This window comes from Pogonomyrmex barbatus, unplaced genomic scaffold (genome assembly GCF_055798465.1).
Source record: "Pogonomyrmex barbatus isolate J1 unplaced genomic scaffold, ASM5579846v1 scaffold15, whole genome shotgun sequence".
NCBI classification, from domain to species: domain Eukaryota; kingdom Metazoa; phylum Arthropoda; class Insecta; order Hymenoptera; family Formicidae; genus Pogonomyrmex; species Pogonomyrmex barbatus.
In genome coordinates, this window is record NW_028297111.1 from 3,142,052 (window position 1) to 3,157,620 (window position 15,569).

Below are 15,569 nucleotides of genomic sequence, written 5' to 3' on the forward strand. Positions count from 1 at the left end.
GATTATGATAATTTAAAAAATAATGTAATTCTTTTAATTTGTATCTAAAAGAATTTTATTTTAAGTAAATTTTAAGTAAATTTTGACAGTTTAATTTATTATTCCATTTCTTTTGTAAAATATATAATATATTTTATTAGATAAACGTTATTATTATTATTTTGCAGCTATTTAATTTGTTATTAAAATTTATTATTTTATTTTCATGTTTACTATTCTTGTATTTTATATCATCTATGTTATATGTATATTGTAAATGTTGACGATTATTTTATTTTATACATGTAATAAAATACAAAGACTCAAATGTTAATTATACATTTGTTTTAGCAACATTTATTTTAACTTAATTAACAAATTAAATATGTTTTCTAATATTGAATAGTAACGCTTCTATTTGTATTGCATATACACCTTTAATATTTTACAACAAAATGACAATCTATCTTATCAGCACTCAACGAGAAAGTGTATATTTAGTTACTGCTTGCGATTTAGTTCACTTCGTGTCGCTGTTCTGATAAGGTTTTACGTCGTTATCGTCACGCTTCCAATACACAATGTCCGTAAGTATATAATATTCATGAAGTATATAATATTCATATTGATAATATTTACAGAAATATAGTCAAACAATCAAATATAGAAATTTACATAATTGTTTTGCTATTCCTACTTATGATATAGAATTACACACAGTGAAAAAAAACATATGCCTATAAAGATAATCAAGTGTGGAATTATACATATAAAATATTCTAATTAGTACCTTTCTGTACCGGGAGAATAGGCTATACTAAATAAAAAATTTTTATATTTTTACATTTTTTGTAATTTTTGAAATAAGATATTAATTTATGAATGTACATGTACATCGAAGAAATAATTCAGCATTCGCGCTCATGAAATCCGAATTTCTTATATACGATTTACTTTTCCTTTCTTTGGAATATGGAGAAAAAAAGGGGAAAGATGAATGATATAAAAAGTTCAGCTAAAAAAATAGATCTTTAATTAGGAGCATAGAGAAATGTTTGAAGATTTAATTTACAAATGAGAAAGCATCCATTTATAGTCACACATCTCGCAAACATCTCGCTGCTGTCCTAGAAATCGTGAGTGCGCGGATTTTATCATCGGCTAAGCTATCGGTTAAGATGCATAATGTTTTCTCGTATACGATAGTTTTACTGGACTTCAAAAATAAATAAAAAATCTTTGACATCGAATGCATTAGGGTAATGTTTGTATTGTGAATTTTTTTCGCTTTTCAAGAGTCTTATCGGAAGTTAGATTTTTTTTGCACTCCTTGAACACTTTTGTTCGGAGATATTACACATAGAAGAATTTTCTAGTAATAATATTGTAATTAGAGAACAAAAAAAATGAACCTTTTGTCAGCTTTCTAAAATTATTAGAGGCTATATGTTTACTAATCCCTTTTTCTTTAAAATAAATATTTTAGATATATCTGTTCATATAGTTGTGAGAGGATTTTTATCATACATAAATATTTATTTTTTAAAAAGGCGATGTTAAGATCTTTTCAAGCTGTCAATCTTTTTCCGTTTTTTTTTTTTTTTGAAAGTTATAACTAATATGAATTTTGCTGTTAAATGTTTAATTAAATTTAGATTAAATTAGATTTAGATTAAATAGTCGATTCTAATATTAAATTACAACTTTATAATAATTACTTTCTTTAAATATATTTCTTACTTTAATTTAAGTTTATTACATACACAAATTTGAGTCAGACTTTTGTTTAGGAGAATTCTTGCCTTCTGCTATTATCAGACGAAATAATTATCTTACTTGTTCTTCGATTTCTTGACTGGGAAATAGTTTTAAGAAAACAAGTAACTCTATTTCAACTATTCTATAATAACTGAATAGAGAATAGAGAATTTAGAATCATTTGAAAATAAGAAAGAGAAAGATTTTTTTTCCTCAAAAAAATCGTTTATTGAATTTTTAGTTTACATAAATAATCATGGTATTACGAAAATTACTATTATAAAAATTGTAGAATCATATGTAGAAAACAATTCAATATAACTCGCTGTTTCTCTCTTTCGCTTATGAGAAATTACTAATTATAGAACACATTGTATATTACACTTATAGATATCGATCACGCTAATATGAAATCGTATATGATATGAAAGTTTGAGTTGAACTCACTAGTTATGTAACTTTTCGCAACTTTTCTCATAGTCATCAGATCATAGTGCCACATAAAATGCCAGTCATTGTCTAGTAAACACACGATAAAAATTACAAAAAATAAAAAATTTAATATTGCAATATGTATTCCTGAGCTTAGAAATACATAATAGAAATTTTTTAGATAAATCCTTCTATCTTTATATCCTGAATACAGATCCTCTTTATTCTGATTTTTCCATAAGAATAAGAATTATAATGTATAATAATAAAGCTAATGAGAATCAGCGTTGCAAACAATGCGCAAATTATATGTTTACTCTTAACTACATTTATTAATAAAAAATTCCCAATTCTTTCAACTCAAGTTTTAGTCATCTTCAATAAAAATATAATAAGGATATAAAAATATAATAAGGATATAATAAGGATCTCTAAGTCCAATCGGTGAGTCCAAGCATAAAAAATAATGATAATATCTTTTTCTCACGTCAACTGACTAAAAGAAATTATTAATTACTAGATAAATTTTAAATGTGATATGGTACATTCAAATCGTTTATAAAATAAAAACGAAAGAATAATTATAAAATAATTACGCTAAACTTGCTTTTTTTAGTATTTAGAATAAATTGAAAAGTTTGGTCAAAGTTCACAAGGACGCTCTCCCAGTATATTAAAAAAAAAATGTACAAGATCTGTTGTAATAACTGTGATGTGTGCTATGTGAGACAGATTATGAAACAACGAGATTAAAAACGAGATTGAATGAATTGCATTCATAGAAAAGCTAAAATGCATTTAGTAATTACCGAAACTGGAATAAATTGCGGTCATAAACATCGGATAACGTTAAAATTTTAGATAGTGCACGTAATCTATGTAAGCGATTGATTTCCGAAATGCTTTTCATTAAAAGAAGATTAACAGAATAATAGTTTAAATTCACAGTTTGGTACTGAATATTTACATCGCATATGCTTCCATCTTGAGCTAGAGGTTTCGGACGCTCGTTGTTGTATTAATGTAACGAGATTTATGTTGCTCTCTTAGGTATTTTTTTTCTTTCTTTTTATTGTGATCTATTTGTATCTAAGTATTGGTAAATAACAATCATTTTATAATTATTCTTTCTTTTTTTATTTCATATCACTTTTTTATTTTATATTTCGATTTAAATATATTATCTCACATTTAAAATTTACTTATTAATTAATAATTTCTTTTAGTCAATTGACGTGAGTGACATATTATCATTATTTTTTTATGCTTGAGTTCACCGATTAAACTCATTATATTTTTATTATTAAGGATAATTATATCCTTTTTATTATTAAGGATATTATATCCTTATTATATCCTTATTATATCCTTATATTTTTGTATCACTGAAGATGACTCAAACTTGAGTTGAAATGTTTGGAATTTTTTTTATTAATAAATGTAGTTAAGATGTAGTTAAGAAACATATAATTTGCACATTATTTACAAATTCTCATTAGTCTTATTATTATGCATTATTATAATATATCGAGAATCTTTCTATTAATATTAAAAATTATAAAATAATTCCAAAACAGAAAGGCAATTTGGCTTTGATAATACTAGAATAAAGACATCTAGTAGGTAAACAAGGGGGACCCTAACCCCTCGGGGCGTCAAGGGGGGTAAAGGACGGGGGGGGGGGATAGTAGAATCTCCAGGGAGTTCATATCCGGAGGAATATCCTCCTTAGTCAGTAAGGATGGTTTTCTTTCCTCAGGGGGTTCGTAACCGGGGGAGAGAAGGTGGATCCCTCTGGCGGTCGTCGAGATAAATTTATTCTCCTCGGTCGGTAAGGCGATCGCGGGATTTCCCCGGGTCGGTTTCTCCTGTCTTCGACGCCGCCGTAGCGTTTTTCCGCGCGGTCTAGCGCCTTCCGCGTAACCCTCAGGCGCGTCTTCGACGCCGCCCTAGCGTTTTTTTCCGCGCGGTCTAGGTAACTCCGGGCGCGTCTTCGACACCGCCCTAGTGTTTTCCGCGCGGTCTAGCGTCTTCCGCGTAACCCTCCGGGCGCGTCTAGCGCCTTCCGCGTAACCTCGGGCGCGTCTTCGACGCCGCCCTAGCATTTTCCGCGGGGGATCTAGCGCGTCCTGTTTCGCGGGGATGTCGTGGTTTGTTACGTCGCCTTAGCATTTTCCGCGGGACGTGGCGCTTCCCACGTCTGGGCGTTTTCCGCGGGGTCTAGCGCGTCCTGTTTTGCAGGATGCTGCGATTTGTTACGTCGCCTTAGGCGTGTTTCATGTCTAGGCGTCGTCTATGAGGATGTAACGCGTGCCGCTCGTCCTGTTTTGTAGAACGTTGCGGTTTGACGTGTCAAGGTGATTCTTTCGAGCGATACTTGTCGCCGTGTTTACGATGGCGAGAACCGTTAAAGTAGCGAATCGGTGCCAGCTATGCGAGACACGAATGATCGATGACGATGAGATGTGTTGATGCCATTCGCTGGATGACCTAACATCTTCTCCATTGCGAAACGTGACGGCGTATCCATCGGTCAATGTGACGGAGTACGTCGTGAGAGGACAATATACTTCGATTTCTAATCAGTTAAAGAGGCATGGTTGTCGATTTCCGCCTCAGCGTGAGATTTCACCTAAAAAGGTAATAGAGGCGTGTGTATGTCATCACTATCGAGGGATGGCATACAATCTGTTAACGGAGGTAATCTACGAAAAGAAGAAACCGATCGAGATTAGCAGACGACAGGAGTATATGAAGGAGTATGGTGAAGTTTCATGAAAGCGGCTATTACGATGTATTTAACGACAACAATGACGACGAAATGTTTTTTTGCGCTCATCGCAAGTATTGGAGGAAAAGCGGTACCGTTTCGTCAGCCATGTACGAGGAGGAGAGAAAAAGAAGAAAGCTTGTTGGCAACAATTAGCACAATTAAGTGTGCGTGCATATAATTATGTACTATAATCGTAATATAACTATGGATTGTATATATGAATATGTATGAGAATAAGACTAATCGCGAGAGAGACGGAGTTTTTTCCTCGTTCGTTTGCGTATCGCGAGGGGGCGAGAGGCGGATCGGCGACGCGCCGGAAGTCTTCAATTAGCGATACCGAGGGTGACGTTATATTATCGGGAACGTATGAGAGACGAGAGGTGGTAGTCGCGCGAGAAGGAAATCGTCGTACGAGTTAATAATAACGAGAGATTCAATTTGCGATATCATGGTCAACGGTATCGGAAATGTATGAGAAATGGAGGTCGTGCGAGGAAGGAATCGTCGTAGGAGTGTTAATAATGACGAGGGAGAATATTTTATTACTTCATTGTTGTATTATTTTATCAGGAACGTAAAAAGAGGAAAGAGCTATTTGTAGGATGTTGCGGTTAGACGCGTTCTGTATCTAGGCGTTTTCCGCGGGATCTAGCGCATCCTATTTTCCGCGGCGACGGGAAGGCGCGCGTTCTGATTATGTAGGATGCCGCGCGTTTTGTCATTTCGGAATGTCGCAGTTGTCGCGATTTGACGCGTTTTCGACCCTCGGAGTATATATCTACTCGTGAGAGGCAGTTGTTTCCATTGTTAGGAACGTAATATATGGAAGAAGTCGCGCTTAACGGTGATTCGTCTTCGAACGAGAGCGACGATCCGCTTTTACGCGCGTTCGATCATAACGTGACGCATCGCGATCTCGACGACGATCGTTGCGAGTTGATTATCGAGAGTGACAATAGTTTAGAGTGTTACGAGACTATCGCGCCTGGCAACGACGAGGAGTGGATCGTGGCGAGAGAAAACATTTGCTGGAACGTGGCACGTATCACTTGCAACGGGAGATCGGTACGGAGAGTCCGCGAGAGAAACTATGGATCGAAACGTTGCTTGTTCTGAGCGACAGAGCGATGATCTACGAGAGAACAGCGAGAGAGAGAAAAGTTCGAGACGTTAAATTCGTCGTTCCTACGGACGGTTGGGGTAACACTGTGTGGGAAGTTGCGATATGGAGAAGAATCGCGATCTTTTCGAACGCGCGGGGATTGAAGGGGTGTACGCCTATCGCATTTGAGAACGGGAGTGTATCGAGTGTCTCCAAATCGTAACTTTCCATACAGGTATCCTAAAAATTTTCAAAAACATCCAAGAGAAGCACATCTGTTTTCAAATATAGATCGCTGTATTCGCCGAGAGTTCTCACGTGAAAACGCTCCCATATCCTTCGCGCGTGTTCGTAATCGCTAACGCTCACAGTTTCACTAGTTAAAGAACTGTGAAAGGCTTCGATCGGCGGTCACTAACAGTTTATCAATGCTATCGATGTACTCGTACGGAAATACGCCCTTGCGCGTGAGCAACTCGAAATCCTCCGCGACGAGATCGGAAAATTCGAATCGCGAGATCCTCAATTTTTCCCGATCTAGATACGAAGCTACTTTTTCTAAACTAGTATTGAGAAACTTAAACGAATCCACGAAACATAGCTTAACACAATTTTTCCATTTTCTGTATGCCGAATCGTTGACGATTTTTGAAAACGCGATGTAATTCTTCTTAGTCAACGGTAACAAATCGACTCTACCCTCGAAAGCGTTCGCTATATCCTTAATAATGAAATGTGCATCATAACCGGATAGATTATGAAAAAAAAACGGGAATAACGAACGCGTTCTGAATAGTTCAAATTGCAGCTCGCGTGCGCGGGTCCTCTGTACCGTCCGATAAGATGACAATGATCGCGCACGCGAATATCGTACGATAAGCTCCTTCCGCACACGTGACAATTTGTCGCTTTTTGAAAAGCGCTCCGCTCGTTCGGCGTGAGCTCCGACATCGGTACGCTCGCGCACAGAACCTTCTTCACGCGACACGCGAGAGCGCGCAGCTCCTCGACGAACCACGAGACGCAGTCGTCGCCTCAGCGAGATCTATACGCGGATACGATTCCGTTGTATGTGCTACGCAAATAATATCCCACGCTAAACGCCTTGTGGTGTTAATAGATGAATCTATCGTCGAGATTCCCAGTGAACCCCCTTGATCTCTCTTTTCTAAAACGCACTCCTCTGCATACACGACGAATCGTAGTCTCCTTTCTGTCGTGATTGTGAAAAGAGAGCAACTTGTCGTCCTCGCTCGGAAGAATAACGGCGCAGTTCGCTCTTCCGCACTCGACGCTATGCGCGACCAATTTCTCGTTCAAGTAAAAATAATGTAGACATCTGAAAAATATAATTTATAATTAATACAAAATTTATCTCGCGACGAGCCTAATCTTTCTTACGCTTATCGATCGCATATGTATTTTTTTTCCTTATGCTTGTTTATTTGCGACGTTAATAATAACAAGAGATTCAATTAACAATCGAGACAGGTGCTTTATCCATATGAAATGACCGACGTTATCGCCGCGCCGCTCGTTCGACAGATAGAGCAAATTTACGTGCGTAGACTTCTTGTTCCCCGTGAGCGACAAAGGAACGATCATAATACCGTTCCTTTCCCTTTTCTCTCGAATGGCAAACATTGATAGACAAATCGTTAAGACGTTCGAATCTAGCGATGTTTCGTTATGTCATAGGAAAATCGATACCATCGAAATTCAGTTCGATATCAACGAATAGTGAGGATACGACGATGGTCTGTCCGAGTGTAGATCAACGGGATATAGAGCGGCCATCGCCCACGCGAAACACGCGTTGTCGTTTGAACGTACGTTAATCACGGCTCTCTTATATCTTATCTTCGGAGGAAGTGACGTCCAGCGTGCATAGGGTTACACTTGTTCACATCGATCATCAAATTTAATATCCGAAGTAATGCCCAACCGCTATCGCGTTCCTTAAATTCCTCCAGCGACGTCAGAACAATATTCATAACGTCTCCGTCGTACTATTCTCGTAGATCGGACATACCGAATAGCTGACAATTTCTCGTGCGAATGCTCTTAACAGCGCTCTTATTATTCGCGACGAACTCCCCGTGAAACACGGTGTTGATCTTTAAACACGCGTGCATATCGAGATCGACTCGCACTCGCTCGAGCACCGTGGCCCTCGCGTCCTCGAGAAACCGTCGGGGTTCGATGTACTCGATGTTTACCACAGCACCTGTTCGTACGCGATTCGTGAAAACCGTCTCGATATCCACCCATTCGAATCCCTTCGAACCGTCGTATCCTGCATCTAAGTAACCAAAACGTCGAGCGACTCAAAGCTCAAAGCGAATCTCGCACCCTCCAACTGCGCTACTCGAGAGACCAAAGAATTTATCGTCCCGGTAACCGATCGACTCTATTCTCACATCTATCTCTCAAGACCTCGAGACACTCGATACACTCCCGTTCTCAAATGCGATAGGCGCACACCCCTTCAACTCCCGCCGCGCGTTCGAAAAGATCGCGACTCTTCTCCATATCACAATTTCCCACACAGTGTTACACCAACCGTCCGTAGGAACGACGAATTTAACGTCTCGAACTTTTCTCTCTCTCGCTGTTCTCTCGTAGATCATCGCTCTGTCGCTCAGAACAAGCAACGTTTCGATCCACAGTTTCTCTCGCAAACTCTCCGTATCGATCTCCCGTTGCAAGTGATACGTGGCCACGTTCCAGCAAACGTTTTCTCTCGCGATACACTCCTCGTTGCCAGGCGCGATAGTCTCGTAACACTCTAAACTATTATCACTCTCGATAATCAACTCGCAACGATCGTCGTCGAAATCGCGATGCGTCACGTTACGATTGAACGCGCGTAAAAGCGGATCGTCGCTCTCGTTCGAAGACGAATCACCGTTAAGCGCGACTTCTTCCATATATTACGTTCCTAACAATGGAAACAACTGTCTCTCACGAGTAGATATATACTCCGAGGGTCGAAAACGCGACAAATCGCGACAACCGCGACATTCCGAAATGACAAAACGCGCGGCATCCTACATAATCAGAACGCGCGCCTTCCCGTCGCCGCGGAAAACAGGATGCGCTAGATCCCACGGAAAACGCCTAGACACAGAACGCGTCTAACCGCAACATCTTACAAATAGCTCTTTTTTCTTTTTACGTTCCTGATAAAATAATACAACAATAAAGTAATAAAATATTCTCTCTCGTCATTATTAACACTCCTACGATTCCCTCCTCGCGCGACCTCCATTTCTCATACATTTCCGATACCGTTGACCATGATATCGCAAATTGAATCTCTCGTTATTATTAACTCGTACGACGATTTCCTTCTCGCGCGACTCCCACCTCTCGTCTCTCATATGTTCCCGATATTATAACGTCACCATCAGTATCGCTAATTAAAGACTTCCGGTGCGTCGCCTCTCGCCCCCCCGCGATACGCAAACGAACGAGGAAAAAATTTCATCTCTCTCGCAGTTAGTCTTATTCTCATACATATTCATATATACAATCCATAGTTATATTACGATTATATTACATAATTATATGCACGCACACTTAATTGCGCTAATTGTTGCCAACACGCTCTCTTCTTTTTCTCTCCTTCTCGTACGTGGCTGACGAAACGGTACCGCTTTTCCTCCAATACTTGCGATAAGCGCAAAAAAACATTTCGTCGTCATCGTTGTCGTTAAATACATCGTAATAGCCGCTTTCATGAAACTTCACCATACTCCTTCATATACTCCTGTCGTCTGCTAATCTCGATCGGTTTCTTCTTTTCGTAGAGTACCTCCGTTAACAGATTGTATGCCATCCCTCGATAGTGATGACATACACACGCCTCTATTACCTTTTTAGGTGAAATTTCACGCTGAGGCGGAAATCGACAACCATGCCTCTTTAACTGATTAGAAATCGAAGTGTATTGTCCTCTCACGACGTACTCCGTCACATTGACCGATAGATACGCCGTCACGTTTCGCAATGGAGAAGATGTTAGGTCATCCAGCGAATGGCACCAACACATCTCATCGTCATCGATCATTCGTGTCTCGCATAGCTGGCACCGATTCGCTACTTTAACGGTTCTCGCCATAGTAAACACGGCGACAAGTATCGCTCGAAAGAATCACCTCGACACGTCAAACCGCAACGTTCTACAAAACAGGACGAGCGGCACGCGTTATATCCTCATAGACGACGCCTAGACATGGAACACGCCTAAGGCGACATAACAAACCGCAGCATCCTGCAAACAACATTTAGACACAGATACGCCTAAGGCGACGTAACAAACCGCAGCATCCTGCAAAACAGGACGCGCTAGACTCCGCGGAAAACGCCCAGACGTGGGAAGCGCCATATCCCGCAGAAGATGCTAAGGCGACGTAACAAACCACGACATCCCCGCGAAACAGGACGCGCTAAATCCCCCGCGGAAAACGCTAGGGCGGCGTCGAAGACGCGCCCGAGGTTACGCGGAAGGCGCTAGACTGCGCGGAAAAACGCTACGCGCTCGGAGTTACCTAGACCGCGCAGAAAAAAAAAACACTAGGGCGGCGTCGAAGACGCGCTCAGAGGTTACGCGGAAGGCACTAGATCACGCGGAAAAACGCTAGGGCGGCGTCGAAGACGGGGAAACCGATCCGGGGAAATCCCGCGACCGCCTTACCGACCGAGGAGAATAAATCTATCTCGACGACCGCCAGAGAGATCCACCTTCTCTCCCCCGGATACGAACCTCCTGAGAAAAAAAAATCATCCTTACCGACTCAAGAGGATATTCCTCCGGATACGAACCCCCTGGAGATTCTACTACTTCCTCCTCCCCTTACCCCCCCTTGACGCCCCGAGTGGGTTAGGGCCCCCCTTGTTTTCCTACTATCTATTGTACTTTGTTTCAAATCTTGTTTAATCTTTTTGTTGAATAAAACACATAGAAATAAAAAGAAAAGATAAATTTTATTTTTAAGATAATTTTTTGTATGTGATGAAATATGTTATGTGTACGATAAGTACTTTTTAAATAAATTTATCAGAAAAGAAATTGAAATTTATTTGAAAATCGTAATAATCGCATTTTTTTACACAAGATAATTTTTCTTGTTTAATTTATATTAAATGAGGAACGAAACGAATATAAACAAAGCAAATTAATATTTTCAATTCAATGTAATATATCGTTAATGTAAACAAAATAAGTTTTTTATAATATAGTTGATAATTATTTTTATAATTGCAGCGATTATCATATACTTATAGAGGTCTTATTGCTCCTGTGTTAACTCCTTTCAATAATAATGGGTAATTATTTTTTTAATTTTAAAAAACTTTAAAAACAATTAATATCATATTGAAAGATATAATGATTTAATGATTGAAAGATATAATGATTGATATTCATTTAATAGATCGCTTAACTTAGATATTATACCACAATATGCAACATATTTAGCTAAAAAGGAAATTAAAGGCATCCTTGGTAAGTTATCATTAAATTCAATGATAATTATTTAAATGACATTAAATGCAATAAATTCCGGTCAAAATTTATTTTGCATAAAAATTATCTCAAAAGAAGGTATATAATAAACGATAATTCTTTTAAAATTAAAATATTTTGTATGCTTATATTTCTTTTTGCAGTTAATGGTACAAGTGGTGAAGGAATGTCAATGTCTGTTGCTGAAAGAAAACTTGTTACCGAAGCTTGGGTAAAGGCAGTTGGTTTCAAAAAAACAAAGCAACACTTGATGATTCAAGTAGGAGGCGCTCCTCTTCCCGATGTTATCGAACTTGTAAGTATAATTATTAATACATGCGGAGAATATTCATTGTAATTCTGTACTTAATTAACAAAATAGAAATAATAATTCTATAGGCAAAACACGCATCTAGTCTGTGCGTAAATTCTATACTATGCTTACCGGAGTTGTATTTTAAACCTACTACTCCTGAACAACTGATTGAATACTTGCAAATAATTGGTAATGCAGCACCAAAAACACCATTACTATATTATCATATCCCTATGTTGACTAATGTTAACAGTAAGTGACCGTTTGATATTTTAACACGCATATAATCTGAAATAATTATTACACACACACACACACACACACACACACACACACACACACGCGCGCGCGCGCGCGCGCGCGTCTTTATATTCTACATATCATGTGCAAATATTTTACAGTACATATGGGTCAGTTTCTTGAATCGATTGGTGATAGAATACCTTCATTTGTGGGTATAAAATTCACTAGTACCAACTTAGAAGAAGGAGCACAAGCACTATGTGCCGATAATAAAAAATATGCTATATTTCTTGGAAATGACCAGGTAATGATTAAAAGAACATTAGTTGTTAAGATTTAGGGCTAATGCTTTTGTTACGTCCGGGGGACTTCACTTCTTCTCTTTCGGAAAAAGATAACGGCTGCTAATCAGAAAACGAAGCGCCTCAAACGATCTAAAAAAACCCTAAATAAATACACAAAAATTCCTCTCAAGATACGTCTCACTATTAAAAAATAATTCTTGCGATAGACAGCTTTGTCGGCATCGAAAAATTTATAACATACCAATAAAAATAAAAAATATTAACAAAAAAATTCTAAATTCTAACGGATAAGAAACGCGTCGGATCGTTCGAGGGTAACACTCCAAATTGGTGGGGAAACTAAGGAAATGCCAATCAAGAAGAAGCGATTAGCGACTGTTGGTAGGCACACCAATGATTGAAGGTGTGGAATGGCGGGTGAAATTTTCACTAACTAATTCCATCATTCGCTAGGAAATCCGGAAATATAAAAACAACCACAATTCACAGAACACTGCTCCCCTCCTTCCTCTATACTCGCAATTTTTCTAAACTATAATTCGACAAGCCAACGCGGAAATCCATCACGCCCTCAAATATTCCCACTCTTCCGGAACCCTTTAATAAACCGCGACATGGAGCGGATCTCTCTCTTTTCTCTTCTCTTCGCTCCACGCCTTGATGGACCATTTGAGGTTGTCACCAAATTTTTTCTCAGTTAGAATCTGTGCGCGATACTTTCATTTTCGTGTGATTCGATCCACGATCCAGCCCAGGCATCACACCTCTCGTCCATCACCAGCGCCCGCCACAACAAAAGTAAGTCCATCTTTATCACTCTTTCCCGCGGTAGATTGGCTGTTTGCTTCGCGATCTTGATTTAATTGTTTTCTTAAAATACTTCAACACTCCAAATTGGCAAGCCACCGATTGACTCGATGAAGCTGCCTCCCCCGATTCCTCAACATTCCAACTTGACAAGCCGTCGATTGATTCGGTGAAGCTGCCTTACCACGATTCTCAATTCTTTTACCACTCTCTCTCTCTCACCTAACTCTTATATTTACATAGTGAATCAAACGAAAGCTATCCCGAACAAGCAAACGAAGCGGGCATTGCGACACCATCGGTAGAAGCTAAACAAACAGATTCGTTGCGAAATCGAACACGCTGAGGAAACGCTCGCGGAGTTAATTGAAATAGAACCGAGACTCTCTAATATTTCTTTGCAAGAATACGCCACCGTCCCCCGCTCCGCGGCAGATTTCGAGAAACAATGCACTCCAGAGAACTTTGACGTGGAGAAGACTTGTCCACCAATTTCTCCGCTCTCCCACCCATCCATCACCGGGAGCTTTTTAAAGAAAGTTTAAACCCGACGACCAGTTTGGGATCAATTCTCAAAGCACCAAGTTGACGATATTATCCCAATGTACATTTCCCGTAACCCTCTTCCCTATCTTATTCCTGTGAAAGCTTTCCGTAGCGCTCACCTCCTAATCCTCCGTCACACCTGCATCCCGATCCCGTTGACATGCTCGCAATAAGCAATTTTTTGCCCCAATTAGAACAATTGGGAATATAAATATCGGATTTTTTTTTATTTATATAAGTTGTTGTAACGAAAGGTTGTACCGAATTTTTCTATTACGTGAAGTTCTATGTATGAAAATTTTGTAAACAAAATTTTCCATGTACATTCTAACATTTGCGCTACTTCGTAGAATCGTAGAATTAAGATGTTATATTTTCCTTTTTTATTAAATAGTAGTTAACTCGAATTTCGTCTCTATTTATTTACTAAAAGAAAACTTAACTCCGAACCGTTCACGGCTCGCTGATGATCGCACGAGGTCCATTCTTGGTTAAAGAGTTTCGGTTCTCTGACTCCAAGATCTAAAACGGACCACCGATCGCGCTGGCGCAGGTAAGGGTTATAACGTCACCGACGCTGACCCGGTTCCTGTCCTCTTAGGACGCGTTCGATTCGCGGATCAATCCCACGACGTCGATCTATGAGAGCAACCACAGTTCCGTTGCGTCCTCCCGTAAGTTCTCCTCTTTCTGACCGAAGTTATTATCTCTTCTCTAGAATCTCGGACGTAACACTTTCCAAATAAATATGAATCATAAATAGCTAACTAAACAATTATCAATTAGTTACTAATTACGAATCTGACTTATTTTTTACTCTGATGTACGTTTTTTAATTGTAATGTAATAAAAGTATTTAATTTTGACTGATCTTCTAGTTAATAAATGCAGCGTCGGCATTGGGAATGGATTCTTTCATATCAACCAGTCTAAATATGTTTCCGGAACTTATATTGGATCTTCTTTCTGCTTGTAAAAATGGAGATACGTTAAGAGCTAAGGATATGCAAGAAAAACTTTCAAATATCGTAGTTGCTATTACGAAACATGGTAAATATTGTTTTTGAATCGAATAAGGCGTGTTGTTAAATCAATTCGATTTGTAGGTATTTATAGAATGCAGGCCATGAAGAAAGCAATGGCTTTTCTTACTGACATCGATACAGGATTACCTCGTGCACCACTTAAATCTATTTCTGCTGAAGCTGTAGAAATTATGACGAGAGATTTAACAAACTTGGGATATCAACCAAAAATTAAACATTACTAAAAATGTTTCTCTTTTCTTAGCTTATTATCTTAGATTAAGATATTAAGTTTAATAAATTATTTAACCATAAATATAAATAGTATAATATTTAAAAAAAATAAATGAAATAAACACGAAAATTAACATATCTAAATCTATAAATATATACATGGTGTCCGGCATTGGTTATATCATCTCTTGTATGTAAGTACAGCTGGTGAAACTAAGTAAAAAAGTCTTCTATCATTTTGCAATTTTCGCGATAATTATCGAATTATTAATTATTAAAAATTACGATATTAGCCCGGCTCACCGGTAAATACAAACGTGCGGTAAGATACTCCCGCTCGGCGATCATCGTTGATAGGCGCGTGAGGAATTGTTTACTTCGAGCGGCAATAGCTGTAGCCAATATATTAAAGAAAACAATTCCTCGCGCGCCTAGCAACGATGATCGCCGGGCGGAAATATTTGACTGCTCGCTTGCATTTGTTGATGGGCCGGGCATTCTGTATATATAAATATATACAGGGTGTCCAGCCCATCA

The 15,569-nt window shown here is 38.6% G+C and overlaps 1 protein-coding gene across 2 annotated transcripts; it reads left to right on the forward strand.

Annotated features, from left to right (window-relative positions):
- The first annotated feature begins 477 nt into the window (after positions 1-477).
- Positions 478-15,162, forward strand: LOC105425148 (N-acetylneuraminate lyase-like). Of its 2 annotated transcripts, XM_011635760.2 has the most exons (8): positions 478-566; positions 11,317-11,378; positions 11,486-11,556; positions 11,721-11,872; positions 11,956-12,124; positions 12,274-12,419; positions 14,652-14,823; positions 14,880-15,162. In XM_011635760.2, exons 1-8 carry the CDS (start codon positions 561-563, stop codon positions 15,041-15,043), a joined length of 942 nt encoding a protein of 313 aa, XP_011634062.2. In that variant the 5' UTR covers positions 478-560; the 3' UTR covers positions 15,044-15,162. The 2 variants fall into 2 exon arrangements, with proteins under 2 accessions (XP_011634062.2, XP_011634064.2); XM_011635762.2 differs by lacking the exon at positions 11,486-11,556 and having other exon boundaries at positions 480-566.
- Positions 15,163-15,569: the final 407 nt, after the last annotated feature.